We start from the raw sequence: 12,036 nt of genomic DNA on the forward strand, positions 1-12,036 counted from the left end.
GTATTTGGTTGAAAGTTCTTCTTTTTTGTAGAATATTATTCTTTTTACTCCTAAATTCATTTTTATAATTCACAAGTGTAAGATTTTTTAGAATAATTTCCACAAATTTTTTTTCTATAGGATATAATTTCATAATTTAAACGATCAATTCAGAGTTAATTAAAATCTGAATTACATTTTTCACAGCTGACAGTTTGTACACTTTGAATTTTGCCGCGCCCCGAACGTTAGCGTCATCTACCTTTTCTGTGAGAACTAATTAGATAAACAAGTTAACAAGAAGAAACTGGAACTTTCGGGAATTTTGTGATCTTTTTAGAAATTGTATTCAGTCTTCTAATTTTTGACTCAAAAAAAAATAAGATAGTGGTATTTTGGAGTCTTCTGTCTGTTTTGAAACTTAAGACGCATCAATATCCCGAGGTTACGAAACGTTAAAAAACGTTTGTTATGTTTTACAATGTCAGCGGTTTTTCTGTTCGTTTGAATTATCTAGAATCAATTTCATTATTTTTCATATCCTGACTTAATTTCGGTTAAAAGTTTAGTTATTTTTTCGGAAACTTTTCGATTTTCGAAATGGTTTTACAATTTATGAAGTTTATAGAGGTGGCATAACCTCACTTTTTCTTAAATTTTGTGTTTTTTTTTCTTGTGTTTGAAAAAGTTTAAGAAGTTTTTGTAATTCTCAATATTTGAAAATGAATCACGATAAAAAATCCGGAAAAAGAAGCAGATCGAGGGAAAAAGAGAGGGATAGGGAAAGAGACAGGGATAGAACGAGAGACAGAGAACGAAGGGAACGAAAAAGATCGAAAAGTCGCTCAAAAGAGAGAAAAAAGGTAATAATTTATTGTTTTGATTAAATTTGCATTTATTATTTTTGAAATTAATTTCAAATTTACCGTTTAATCAGTATTTTTAAACATTTCGGAAATTACAGTTTCCGTTTAATTAATTTTAAAATGCAGTTTTAAAGAATTATAAATTAAAAGCCTTTGAAATCAACTATTTTGGATTTAAAAAAAAAACCTTTTTAGTTGATTAAATCTGAATACAAATTATAATGATTTTTAATATTGATCTATACATTGAGGATTAACAAGTGAATAATAATTGAAGTTACTAGACGATTCGGAATCAGTTAAAAATTTAAGAATTTTCAGACTTTAATTTAAAAAACTGAACTGTTTAATTTGAAAGTCTTATTAGTTAAACAATTTTAGGCCCACGATTTAAACTTTAAAAACTCTTTCCCATTTTAAAATAACTTCAAAATATTGTATTCATAATTAAAATCCTTTATTAAATTTAAAATATTGGTTTAGTCTAATTTGAACATCTAAAATATGAAATTTTTTAAATTAAGAAAAATAGCAATTGCTTAATACTTAAAAATATTTGATTTTTCGTGTAAAATCAGTAATCATAATTTAAATATCCAAAACTAAACAACAACAAAAACTAAACTTTGTACGTTACAAATGTTATTTTTTTTAATTAAAAATATATTTAAGTATGAAAATCTTTAAAAGAATTAAAAAAATTCTTAATATTCCTAGAAAAATTGAAAATGACTTTTCATTTTGAAAAATTAATTTTAAAAGATTATTTAATAAGATTTAAAAAGGTGTCGAAAATGAGTCTGGAAAATGTTAAGGATATATTTTGAATTTCGCAGGATTAAAAAAATTTCTTGAGGAAGAATTCAAATGATTTAAAAAAATGTTTGGAAGTTCTGACAAAATTTTAAAAATAATTTAAACTTTTAAATAAATGTAAAGCAACGTGTTGATATTTTAAGATTTTGAAACAAAATTTTGAAGCTTTTTAAACTATTTAAATTTAAAATAATGTAACTTTTTATTTAAGAAGTGTTCAGTTTATAAAAAAACGTAATCAGTTAATTTGTAATATATTTAGCTTGAAAATCTTGAAAATTAACGAACGACACATTTGATAAAATGCAAAAAAAAACGTGTATTTTAAAATGCTTGAAAAATAGCTCTTACTCTATTATGATACTTTTCTTCATTTGAGAGAAAAATTAAAAAATTTAGTTTTTCAAAAATAAATTCTCGTGGCCTGAATAAAAAAATTTAACTTTTCTATTTTCAATTAAAAATTCATCTTTTAGGTTTGAAATAAAATTAGTTGGTTGAAAGTTAAACTATTTTGTTAAAAATTAATCGTTTTGGTTAAAGATTCTTAATTTTAATTGAAAATTCATTCCTTTTTTTTGCAAAATGAGTTATTTGATTAAGAACTTGTTTTTTCGTTGGGTAAAAAGATATTTTTTAAACTAAAAATTTAACTATTTTACAAGTTATATATTCCATTATTTTATTTTTAAATTAATCTGTGTGGTTGAATATTCATTTTTTAACTAAAAATATTTGTATTCAATTTTTGGTGAAAAATTATCTTTTTGAGTTGGAAATTATTTTTTTTTGTACAAATAAGGCTTCTTGATTGAAAATGAATCTTTTTCGTCAAGAACTCAATTATTGTAGTTAAAAATTCATCATTTTAATTAAAAATTCATCTTTCTGGTTTTAAATTCAATTTTAAACCAGTAATTTTTTACCTGGAAATTTAACTTATTCCAATTGAATATTCCATAACTTGAATTTAAATTAATCTGTTTCGTTAAATATTACATTTTTAAATTTAAAATTTAACGGTTTAAGTTATGGTTGATAATTTATCTTTTTTTAGTAAAAAATGTAACTATATTAATTGAATATTAATTGAAAATTCGTCATTTTTTGTAGAAGTTAATCTTCTTATATGTAAACATATCTTTTTGGTTGAAAATTCAACTATTTCAGTTAAAGATTCACCATTTTAGTTTTAAAAAATCCTAATTTTAGTTGAAAATCCATGCTCTTCGTTGATGGAACATTAATTTTTTAAATTGGAAATTTAACTATTCCACTTTTGGTTGCAAATTGATCTTTTTTAGTTAAAAATTCAACTGCTTGATTAAAATTGAATCAGTTCTGTTAAAAATTTATCTTTTTGGTTAAAAATAAAATTACTTGGCTGAATCTTAAACTCCTTTATTAAAAGTTCTTCTCTTTGGTTAAAAACTCAACTATTTTTTTGAAAATTATTTTTTTTTACCTAAAAACCTAACTTTTCCAACTTTAGTTGAAAATTAATCATTTTGGTTGCAAATATTTATCATTTCAGATTCTTAGTTAAAAATTCATACCCTTTTCAGTACAATAATTATTCCCTTTTCACTTAAACCTTAAAATAAGTGTAAACCTTTTTATTTTAAAAGCTTGAAGAAAACTTCACATATTATTTCCAGATTTTTCAGTTGAAATAGTAGAGAAAAAAGTGTTTCTTTTAGATATCTACTTAATTTTAAATTAAAAGAATCTCTATAGTCTCTGAAAATTATTATCAAAATTTTTGGTGTTGAAACTTTCTAACTTTTAAAATCTATAAAATTTCAGAAATTTCATCGCTAATATGCTAAATTATTTCATTTTTAACCTAGTTAAAAACTCTTTTTTTTCGTTTCAAATTAATTTTTTTAACTTAAAATTTAACAGTTATATTTTAAACTAAGAATGGATTATTTTTTGTTAAAAACTTGTTCTTTTTGGCAGAAAAGTCATCTTTATTTGTTAAAATTTTTTTTCGCTTATAAATTTAACCATTTTTAGCCATTTTTTTTCTTGATTAAAAAATCTTCATTAGTTAAAAATTCAACTGATGTTAAAACGTTGTTTTTTTTTAGTTGAATGAAACTATTTTTTTTTTTAATTAAAATATTTTCAGTTCAAATATCAAATACAAAATATGTTGTTCAGAATCTGTTTTGGAATACAAATTTAATTACGTGGTTTAAAGTTGAATTCTTTCATTAAAAGTTAATTTATTTGGTTCAAGATTGACAATTTCAATTGAATATTCATCTCCTTGTTTGCAAAAAGAGATATTTTGTTGAAAATAATTTTTTTTCTTTGGTAGAAAATTAGTTTTATTCAATGACAATTTTACTATTCTTATTGTTAAACTTTTTACATTCTCATCATTTATGATTGAGAAAGTATTAGAATTGTCGGAAATTTGACATCACACTTTTTCAACGGATCTCCACGTTTCAAAACCCCCTGAATCCAAAAATTAGGTTCTCACGATGGCGTCTGTCTGTCCGTCCGTCCGTCCGTAAACACGATAACTCTCGAAAAAATAAACGAATCAAATCCATCTTTGGCACACTTTTTCTAGGTCCTAAAAGAAAGGACGAGTTCGTTAACAAGCCATTTTTGATAAAAATTCAAAAAGTGAGCGCAATCGAAAATTCAAATTTTGATTGCACAAAAAATAATGGAAAATAAAAAATTCCATTTTGTGGACAAACTATGTAGGATACAAAAAAAGATGATTTAACAAAAATTCTTCTCCCAAAAAAGATCTACAATTTCGTTAAAAATCACTTTTTGATAGGACGCGTACTTTTTGTTTTATTCGTGAAAAAAGTAAAATAAAAAAAAATGTGTGGAAAAACGACGAAAGTTTCGATAAAAAAAAAATCCAACAAAACCTGTTTACAAAAGTCTGTCGGAAATCGAGCGCGTAGCGCGAGTGTCACGATGAGAATGTGTACCTCAAAGCCTACAGAGCTTTGAGAAACTTAATCTTTGACTATACTTAATTAAGAAAACAATTCAGAATATGAAGACGCATATAAATACAGCCTTCTAAAAGAGATCTTTTTTGCTATTTTTTTTTTTTTTTTTGCTATTTCCTAAGCGCTATGCAAATTAATCACATTTTGCTAAATTAAAACCTTTTTGAATTAACCCACAAAAAAGTGTGTGGGAACGTCCGTTAGCGTGTTGGCTATCATTTCCCAAAGTTTTAAGACAAAATATTTATTATTCTAGAAAAAAAGGCGAGGAACCTAAAACTGGTAAAGTCGACAATTTTCTAAGTATCATATGCCCTTAAGAGATATTCAAAAGTTTTGAAACGATTCAAACATAATTAAAACTTGTAATTATTTTTTAAGAATTTTGTAAAGTTTCACAAAAATGAAAGACCTTTTTCAGGTTCCTAAGAAAAAATACAATAATTTTTTATTTCGAAAAATTAATTTGAAAAAATTATTTAAAAAGATTTTAGCAGATTTCAAAAATAGTCAAAGAATAATCGGAAAGAATTTAAAGCAATGTTTTTAATTCTGCAGATTAAATAAAAAATGCAGAAAAAATTTAAATAATTTTTAGAAATTTGAAGGTTTAGAAGGTCTGACAAGATTAACAAAAAAATAATTTTTCTTATATTCGTGTGCAAATTTAAAATAATTTTTTATTTTCAAAAAATGAACTTCAAGAGAAAATTAAAAAAAGTTTTTAGACATAACAAACGATTTCCTAAAATTGCTAAAAATAGTTTAGAAGATCTTAAAGCAAAAAGTTTCAATTTGCTAAGATTGCAAAATAAAAACGAACAAAAATCGGGTAAATTCAAAAAATATTTGTTAGAATTTAAAAGAATTTCGAAAGTTTTCAAGAGAATAAACAAATTTTCTTAAATTTGCTGGGAAAATTTAGAAGATTGTGAGGTAATTTTTAAAAATTTGGAATGATATTTGAAAATTATAAGAAAAATTCTTGCCAGTTAAAAATATTTTTAGGAAGTTAAAACGTTTTAAATAGTTTAAAAATTTTTGAAAACTCGGAAACATTTTCGAAAATCTATCAAATATTTCTTGATTCTTTCCCAACTTCTAAAAGTTCTAAACATCTTTTAAAAGGACTAGAATTTTTTATAATATTTCGTTAAATCTTATATTATAAAAAAAATTCTTTAATATTTTCTAGATTCTTTTCTGACAAGCCTGAAATATTTAAAAATTTTCTCAAGAATCTTATGAAAATTATATTTACATAAATTTAAAAACAAGGTGATAATACTTATTTTCTTGTTCTCAATTTTCAGAATTTAGTTTCAACATGGATTTATTATAGCATTTCGAAAAATAATTTTCGATTAATTTCAGTGTTGTCAAAGATAAAAAAAACATTCGTTCATGGTCTTTCTTTAATAGTGACACACGAATTTTAAAATGTTTTAGCTTCGTTAGAAATTCTAATTCATTTAAAAAATATCACATTTGAGAGTTCGTTGTCTTATTGTAATAGAAAACAATATTTTAGGAATTATCATCATCTATGAATATAAGAATTATATTTATTATATATTAGCATTATATTTAAAAATGGCAATATAAAAAAATTAGTTCTTCTTCATTATATTTAAAGGTGTTTGCATATACGGGACTAACACAAAACAACGAAAAAATTAATAACAAAATCATAAATTAGCAATAAAGAAAATTGCCGAATTATAAAATAAATGAACTGTTAAATTCCCATAAATATTTCTATTCCTGAAATTTAAGTTTGACGAAATTTAAAATTTACCGTAAATAATTAATAAATTATTAAATAATAAAAATTACCTTTTTTGCATTATTTATAATTTCATAAATAGCTCATAAATTAATAATCAATGAACTATATTCAGCAATTCTAAATTTCGAGAATTGAAATCTTTGTGAGAATTTAATAATTCGTTTATTTTACAAGGCGGTTTTTAAGTCGGTGAATTTTAGTTTCGGATATTTTTAAATTCGGGATTTTATTTTTTGTTAATTAAAGATCTTGTGGCTATTATTCATTTGTGTATTTGTTATTTACTTTTAAATCATTCTTTACAAGTTCTGAATAACCATGCAATTTTGTTTGTTTGTTTCGGGAAGAAAAGAATGATTTTAAAGGTTTTTTCATATTTATTTTGTAATTTTGATGCGTTTTTCCTATGGTACGGCATGGTTTTGTAGAACAAAGTTACTACTAGCGTCGCCGCACGGCCGTTTTCAACTCTCATGACACATTTTTTGCATTGGAAAGTGAATGGAAGCACCCCCCTTTTGAACTTTTAAAATTGCAGGATCGCAAACGTTCCAGATCGCGAGAAAGATCCCGAGAACGGGAAAGATCTCGAGAGCGTAAAGACGGCAAGGAAAAATCGAAGGATGAAAAAAAGAGGAAACCAAGTCCAATTTTTCCTGTGGATGATGAAGTAAAAAAGGATTCAAAAAATGAAGACGAGAATGAAAAGGAAGAAAAGGTGAAACCTCCAGCGAAAAAAGAACCTCTGAGTTTGGAAGAGTTGCTGGCGAAGAAGAAAGCAGAGGAGGAAGCGAGATCGAAGCCAAAATTTTTGACGAAAGCCGAAAGAGCGGCTTTGGCTTTGCAGAAAAGACAGGAGGAAGTTGAAGCGATGAGAAAAAAACAGGAAGAGGAAAGGAAAATTTTGAATCATGGGGAAGTATCTACTCCTGGAAAAGAGAGAGACTGGGATGATCGCGAGAGGTGAGTATAATTGAATTTTCAATTCTCAAATGTTTAGGTACTTTTTTTTAGTAATTATATTTGATAATCTTCAAAATATTCAATAATTTAATTTTAAAAACCCGGATATTTACTTCTGATCGAATAAAAATTCAAGTTTTCATTATTTTTCAAATTATCTCAGTTTACTTTCATTATTATATCGTAATTTATTATTGAATGCTTATTATTTTTCGTTATAAGAAAAATCTTTTTCAATTTTTGCCTCTGTGAAGTTTTTTTTTTCGCTGATTCAAGTTTGATAATCACATTGATGATATTTCAAATATCTCTGGTTAAAAATGTGACTCATTTGGATCAAAATTCAACTATTTGGTGTATAATGTGAAAATTTATTGTGTGATTATGTGAAATTTATCAGTTTGGTTGAAATTAAATTTTTCTAACTGAAAATTTGAATGTCCATTCCTGATTGAAAATTCATATTTTTTTGTTCAAAATTCTAAATTTGAATAATAAAAATATAATTTATTTTCATTTTTTGCATTTATTTTTTCATTGTTAGAAATTAGTATTTTTTAATTGAAAATTCAACTATTTCTTCGAAAATCTACATATTCTCCAAAAAATCGATTTTCTTGTAGAAAATTATTTATTTTTATTATTTATTTGTTTGATAATTCATCATTCCAATTGAAAATTCATCTCTCATTGAAAATGTAACTATATGTTGAAAATCCATTTTTTAAACAAAAAAATTTAACTTTTCCAGTAGAAAATTGTACTATGTTATTGAAAATCCGTTTCTTTTTTTTATTAGATTTTTAAAAGAAAATTTAAGAATTATATTTATTTTTATTATTTATTTATTTGAGGATTCGTAATTTTAATTGAAAATTCATCTTTGATTCAAAATGTAACTATTATGTTGAAATTTAATTTTTAAACAAAAAAATTTGCTTTTTCAGTAAAAAAATTACTATTTTGCTGAAAATCCGTTTCTTTTTGTTTTATTAAAAACTAGATTTTCAACAGAAAATTTAAGAATTATATTTTTGGTTGAAAATTGATCGTTTGTTGTTCAAAATTCAACAATTTGGATGAAAATTTGTCTTTTTTATTTGAAAATTCAACTATTTCTTCGAAAATCTATATATTCAGCAAAAAATCGATTTTCTTGTAGAAAATGATTTATTTTTATTCTTTATTTGTTTGAGGATTCATTATTTTAATTGAAAATTCATCTCTGATTGAAAATGTAACTATTCTGTTGAAAATCAATTTTTTAAACAAAAAATTTATCTTTTCCAGTAAAAAATTACATTATGTTGTTGAAAATTCGTTTCTTTTTGTTGTTGTTGTTAAACATTCGCGTTTTTTGTTGAAAATTCTTCTCTATAGATGAAAATTCATCTTTTTGGTATGAAATTCAATTATGTCTATATTTGGTTTAAAGTTGATATTTTTTTGTTCAAAATTCAGCAATTTGGATAAAAATTTGTCTTCTTTAATTGAAAATTTAAACACTTCATTGAAAATTCACATAATTGGTTAAAAATATATTTTTGTTATTGTAGAAAGTTGAATTTTTCTTTGCAAGTTAATCTTCTTGTTTAAAAATTCTTGTTCTCAGTTAAAAATTCAAGTATTCCAGTTTAATATTTATCATTTTAGTTGAAAATTCATATTTTACGTTTGAAATAAAATAACTTGGTTGAAAGTTAGACCATTTTACATAAATAGACAATCACAAACTGTTTAACAAAATAATTTATTATCTGAAAATGTATCTATTCTATTTTTTGCTTAAAAATTTATCTTTTTTAGTTAAAAATTCAACTGCATTGTTTAAAATTCATTTTTAAATTGATGATTCGTCTTTTTGTGTAAAAATTAATTTCTTTGGTTGGGAATTTAACTGTTTTGCTGAAAATTTTTTGTTGGAGGATAATTTTAATTTTTTGGTTAAAAATTTAACTATTTGGTTTATAAATTATCTTTTTCGGTTGAAAATTTAAGCCCTTAGTTGAAAATAGAACTACATATTTAAAAAAATAATAATTTTGTTGATTGAAGATTCATAAACATTTTTTTCGGAAATTATTTTTTTATCTGAAAATGTAACTATTCCTGTTATGGCTATAATAGTAATCCTTTTAGATGAAAATTCAACTTGACAATTTAACTGTTTTTTTTGTTTGAAAACAAAATTTCAATTGAAAATTAATGATTTTTACTGAAAAAATTGATTTTTTTTTAAAAATTCAACTGTTTGGCAGATAATTTCTCTTTTTTATTGCAAATTTTTTAACTTGGTTGAAAATTCAATATTATTTTGGCAGAAAATTTTAGTTAAATTAAAAGTTCGAAAAAACATTTTTTTTTTAATTTTAGTTAAAACAAATAGAAAATTTGAATAAAAGGTTCAACTAATTGATTCAAAATTAATTTCTTTGGTTGAAAATTTTACTACTTTGTTGAATTTTTTTTGTAGTTAAAAATTAATTTTTCTTATTGAAAATTTAACCGTCCCATTTTTTTTTTTTTTTTTTTGAAAATTGACCTTTTTTAGCTGAACAGTGAACTATTTGATTGAAAATTCATCTTTCTTGCACAAAATTGATGTTTGGAAATCTATCTTCTTTAGTTGAAAATTCATCTGTTTTCTTGGAATATTGCTGAAAATAAATGGCATATTTGACTGCAAATTTAACTCATTTATTTTAAAAAATTTGTCCAAATTTTGATTTTTAATCTAAAAATGTAATTATTTCAGTTTTGTTAAAAATTATTTTTATCAAGTTAAAAATTCAAATACATTTTTTTAATTGAAAATTCACCTTTTTTTAACAATTATTTCTTTGATTGAAAATTCTCGATGTTTTTCCTTTTTGTTAAAAAAATATTTTTCTGCTGAAAATTTAAACCATTTCTGGTTGAAAAATTATCTTTTTTAGTTGAAAATGAAACTATTTGCTAAATATTCACGTATTTTGTTAAAAAGTAATCTTTTTTGGTAGAAAATTAATGTTCTTGGAGAAAAATTCAACTCTACTTTGCTAAACATTTATTTTGAACTTTACTAGTTGAATATCAAAGATATTCTCCATGCTTTTCTATTCTTTAGATATTAGATACTATGAAATACAATAATTTCATATAAATAGTAACTTTATATTTTAATTTAAAAATGGCATGTTTTCCACTTTTCCGAGAATCTAAAAGTAAGAAAATTAATTTTCAGACCCAAAATGGCCTAGGGGATTTATAAATCTTTTTTTTGTAATAAAAAAAATTAATGGCTTTTTTCACTAAATTCAAGAAATTTCGGGTAGTAGCGTTCGAAATGTTTCAAAATATAATTTTATTTAAAGCAGGAGAAGAGAAAATCAGAGATCGAGGGAAGAGGAAATGAAGGATAAGGACAAAGAAAAGGAAGTGGAAGCGATAAAAGAAAGATATCTCGGTCTGGTGAAAAAGAAGCGAAGAGTTAGAAGACTGAATGATCGAAAATTCGTTTTTGATTGGGACACTTCGGAAGACACGTCCGTTGATTATAATGCGATTTATAGAGAACGGCACCAGGTTCAATTTTACGGGAGAGGAAACCTCGCGGGAATTGATATCAAGGCACAGAAAAGGGACCAGAGCAAATTTTATGGAGAACTTCTTGAAAAAAGAAGAACTGAGGCCGAAAAGGAGCAGGAAAAGTAAGTTTATTATCAATTTAATTTATATTCAAAGTTTTTAGACTTTAAAATAAATTCTAAAATGTAATTTCCTCGTTTTTTAAAAGCTTCTTTTGTCCAAATTTTGATACTGTTGACAAACCTTAACAATATGAAAAACCTGACATTTTTTTCACAAAATACTGAAACAAATATACAAAACAATTGTAGATACAGCAGATCCAAAAATGTTTTTCCTTTCTTCGACCGTTTTAATTTTCAATCATTATTTCAGCTAAATTCAGCAAATATTCGGTCTTACGGTCAATGATAAAGTCAAAATAAAAGCATCCGAAATAACATATTTATTTCTTTTTAAAAAATCCTCAACGTTTCGACCAACACTGCGGGTCTTTATCAACAGTGGATATACTAATCTATAATTTAATAAAACATTGTATGAACGTAAACGTTTTAATAATTAGTGTCGTAAAAAGGATATCGGTTTGAACAAGATAAAAAAATTATTATATTGAAACATACTTGAGTCAAAAAACAAAGTCATATTTTATAAAAAAAACAACAGCGTCATTTGAAAAATTAAAAAACAAAATTTTTAACAGAATAAAATTTCTATTGATTGAAGCCTCAAAGATATTGGAGAGGCTCCAATAATTTATGAAAAATGTCACATAATTGAAACGATGTTTACAGACGGACGATACAAGACTGACTGTTATGAAAAGTCGTAAATTGCAGAGGTGACAAATATTAATAAACCTCTGATGAAAAGGCGCGCCAAAGCTTGAGAATATAAGATTGAATATATTCAGTTGATTTAAATTAGAAGAATTTAAAAAGAGGTGGGAGGGGGTTAATGCATAATTACACTATTAAGCCATTTCCCTTTCGGGGTAGGCGTGACTCACTCGGCAGGGGAAAGGAGTAGTGTGTGGAAGGGATAGAGATTTTTCAGATTGATCCAG

General features: G+C 24.4%; 1 protein-coding gene across 2 annotated transcripts in view; it reads left to right on the forward strand.

Annotated features, from left to right (window-relative positions):
- The first annotated feature begins 286 nt into the window (after positions 1-286).
- The window catches only part of LOC117180329 (probable ATP-dependent RNA helicase DDX23), a 56,333-nt gene continuing 44,583 nt past the window's right edge, over positions 287-12,036 (forward strand). Inside the window, exons 1-3 of one of the 2 annotated variants that reach the window (XM_033372801.1) lie at positions 287-842; positions 6,979-7,403; positions 10,757-11,092. In XM_033372801.1, the coding sequence (XP_033228692.1) occupies positions 702-842; positions 6,979-7,403; positions 10,757-11,092 (902 nt within the window). In that variant the 5' untranslated portion in view covers positions 287-701. The remainder of the gene's footprint in view (positions 843-6,978; positions 7,404-10,756; positions 11,093-12,036) is intronic. The other variant, XM_033372877.1, reaches the window with a different exon arrangement.

Source organism: Belonocnema kinseyi, chromosome 1, assembly GCF_010883055.1.
Source record: "Belonocnema kinseyi isolate 2016_QV_RU_SX_M_011 chromosome 1, B_treatae_v1, whole genome shotgun sequence".
In the NCBI taxonomy this organism is placed as follows: domain Eukaryota; kingdom Metazoa; phylum Arthropoda; class Insecta; order Hymenoptera; family Cynipidae; genus Belonocnema; species Belonocnema kinseyi.